Below are 1,891 nucleotides of genomic sequence, written 5' to 3' on the forward strand. Positions count from 1 at the left end.
GAAAATGGCAGGATTAGGATGTCAAGATTCCACTCTAGGGATTTTCCTGAGGGTAGAGATTACTTCAGGACAAGCAGAGACCATGCTAGCATCTAATTTTCCAAATGCCTCCCTCTGGAGGTGGCTGTAATGTTGACATGTTCAGAAGCATGAGGCACATTGACCCAGCTGAAAGGTACCATAGGCACATGCATAGTATGGCTGGAAAGGTTCATCCTCCTGCCTCAGCAATGGAAAGACATAGTCTATAGACTCAGTGTAGATCTCATGGGTTCTTGAGAACTTAGCATGTTCCAGGCTCTAAGCTAACATGTGCATTTTCTCATGTCTTCATCCCAGAAGCTGATAAGTATAGATCTCTACTGTTCAGACCCATAGATGTGCAAACGGAAGCTTCAAAAGATGAAGAAGGGACTTACAAAGCTTGGTCAATAGTTTTGACCAATAGCAAGGTATTAGTGCTGATAGCTGTGGCAGAGTTGATACTTGAGGCTGGGCCTATTGTATATTTTACGTTGCTACTTCCCAAGTAATAGGAAAAGGATTAAAGTCAGGGGTCCTAAAGCCCCCCGAGAGCCTGGCTCTACTGAGATGGATGAGCCTTACCTGCCCAACAAGGAAATGGAGATATTGTCGGTATCACTTGAGCATTGCCCTATACTCAGCGTGGGAAGGCCAGTCTTGGCATCAGTTTGAACACCGAGTGAAGTTGCAAGGTCCAAGGAAATAGAGACGTCAACCATGGATCCAATAATAGGCCTGCAGAAAACAGGAGTCACACCAGGCAGAGGTCTAGAAGGCTCTGCACTGGTTTTCATCTACGTGGGTGGACACAGTGCAGGGTGTCTATGGACAATGTCAGTATCACAACAGTAATGTCAACATGTTACAAATACTCTACAAAACTTACATGTTTAAATTAGACTTTTCTGGGCCATGCATCATTATCACATGCAAGATTTTTACTTGGCATGAGACAAATAATAAAAATTAATTGCTAACATTGTGTAACACAAATTACCTGTGGCCATTAATTTAAAATATTATATCTGGTATAATCCATCTAATCATTATAATGGTTCTAGGAGACAAATCACATTCTTTCTTGAATTCTGAGCATGAAATCCTGGTCACAGAGAGCTGAACAACTACCACAAGATCACACAGCTCATGGCTTCATAAGTGTATCGGATACAAACACCACTTTCCCCAGCTTTGATGATTGAGGCCAGAGACTCACACATACTGGGCAAGTGCTCTCTTTGAAGGGTACCCCTCAATCTCTAGAGATTCTGCTACACAGGTTCTTGACTTGGCCATTTTTCTGTGTCTCTCATTTTAAATGGAAAAACTTTAAAAATTGTATCTTACTTATCCAGGAGGTCTAGCCCAGACCTATGAGTTCCAAGTACTGTGAGAGAATCCATCTGAGAAATTAGTCTGGCGTACTTACCACGTGGAGGCAGATTCATGATGTTGACCTCACAACTCCACAAACAAATGTGAGTGAGCACGTAAAACTTTACACACACGAGTGAACACAGGCAACACACACACACATTTTGTATCAACATTCATTCACTTAACATGGCATGTTGTCACTAGACTATTTAAAGATTGAGATTTTAGGCCTCAGAGGGTCCTGTCTTTTAGAGATTAGGAAATTTGGGTCAGAGGTCAAAGAGTAACTAGGAATTAAGTGCCTACTTAAATAGGTCATATTGTACTCCACCCCCTAATCCAAGTGACATACTCACAGAGTCACAGAGGCATCCAAAACCAGGGGAAGCTTCAGATTGATGCCTTGGAGGTTGGAAGATGGTTCAGCTTGCAAGTTCAGGAAGCTGAGTTTGTTAATTCGCAACCTGCCCAAAATCCACAAATGCCTTCT

General features: G+C 42.3%; 1 protein-coding gene across 1 annotated transcript in view; it reads right to left on the reverse strand.

Moving 5' to 3' along the window:
• Positions 1-1,891, reverse strand: part of Bpifa2 (BPI fold containing family A member 2) — an 8,598-nt gene that overhangs the window by 2,999 nt on the left and 3,708 nt on the right. The window contains exons 3-4 of the mRNA XM_013352107.1: positions 1,758-1,865; positions 607-759 (exon numbers count right to left, since the gene is read on the reverse strand). Coding sequence (XP_013207561.1) covers positions 607-759; positions 1,758-1,865 — 261 coding nt within the window. The remainder of the gene's footprint in view (positions 1-606; positions 760-1,757; positions 1,866-1,891) is intronic.

This window comes from Microtus ochrogaster, linkage group LG8 (assembly GCF_000317375.1).
Source record: "Microtus ochrogaster isolate Prairie Vole_2 linkage group LG8, MicOch1.0, whole genome shotgun sequence".
Lineage (NCBI taxonomy): Eukaryota > Metazoa > Chordata > Mammalia > Rodentia > Cricetidae > Microtus > Microtus ochrogaster.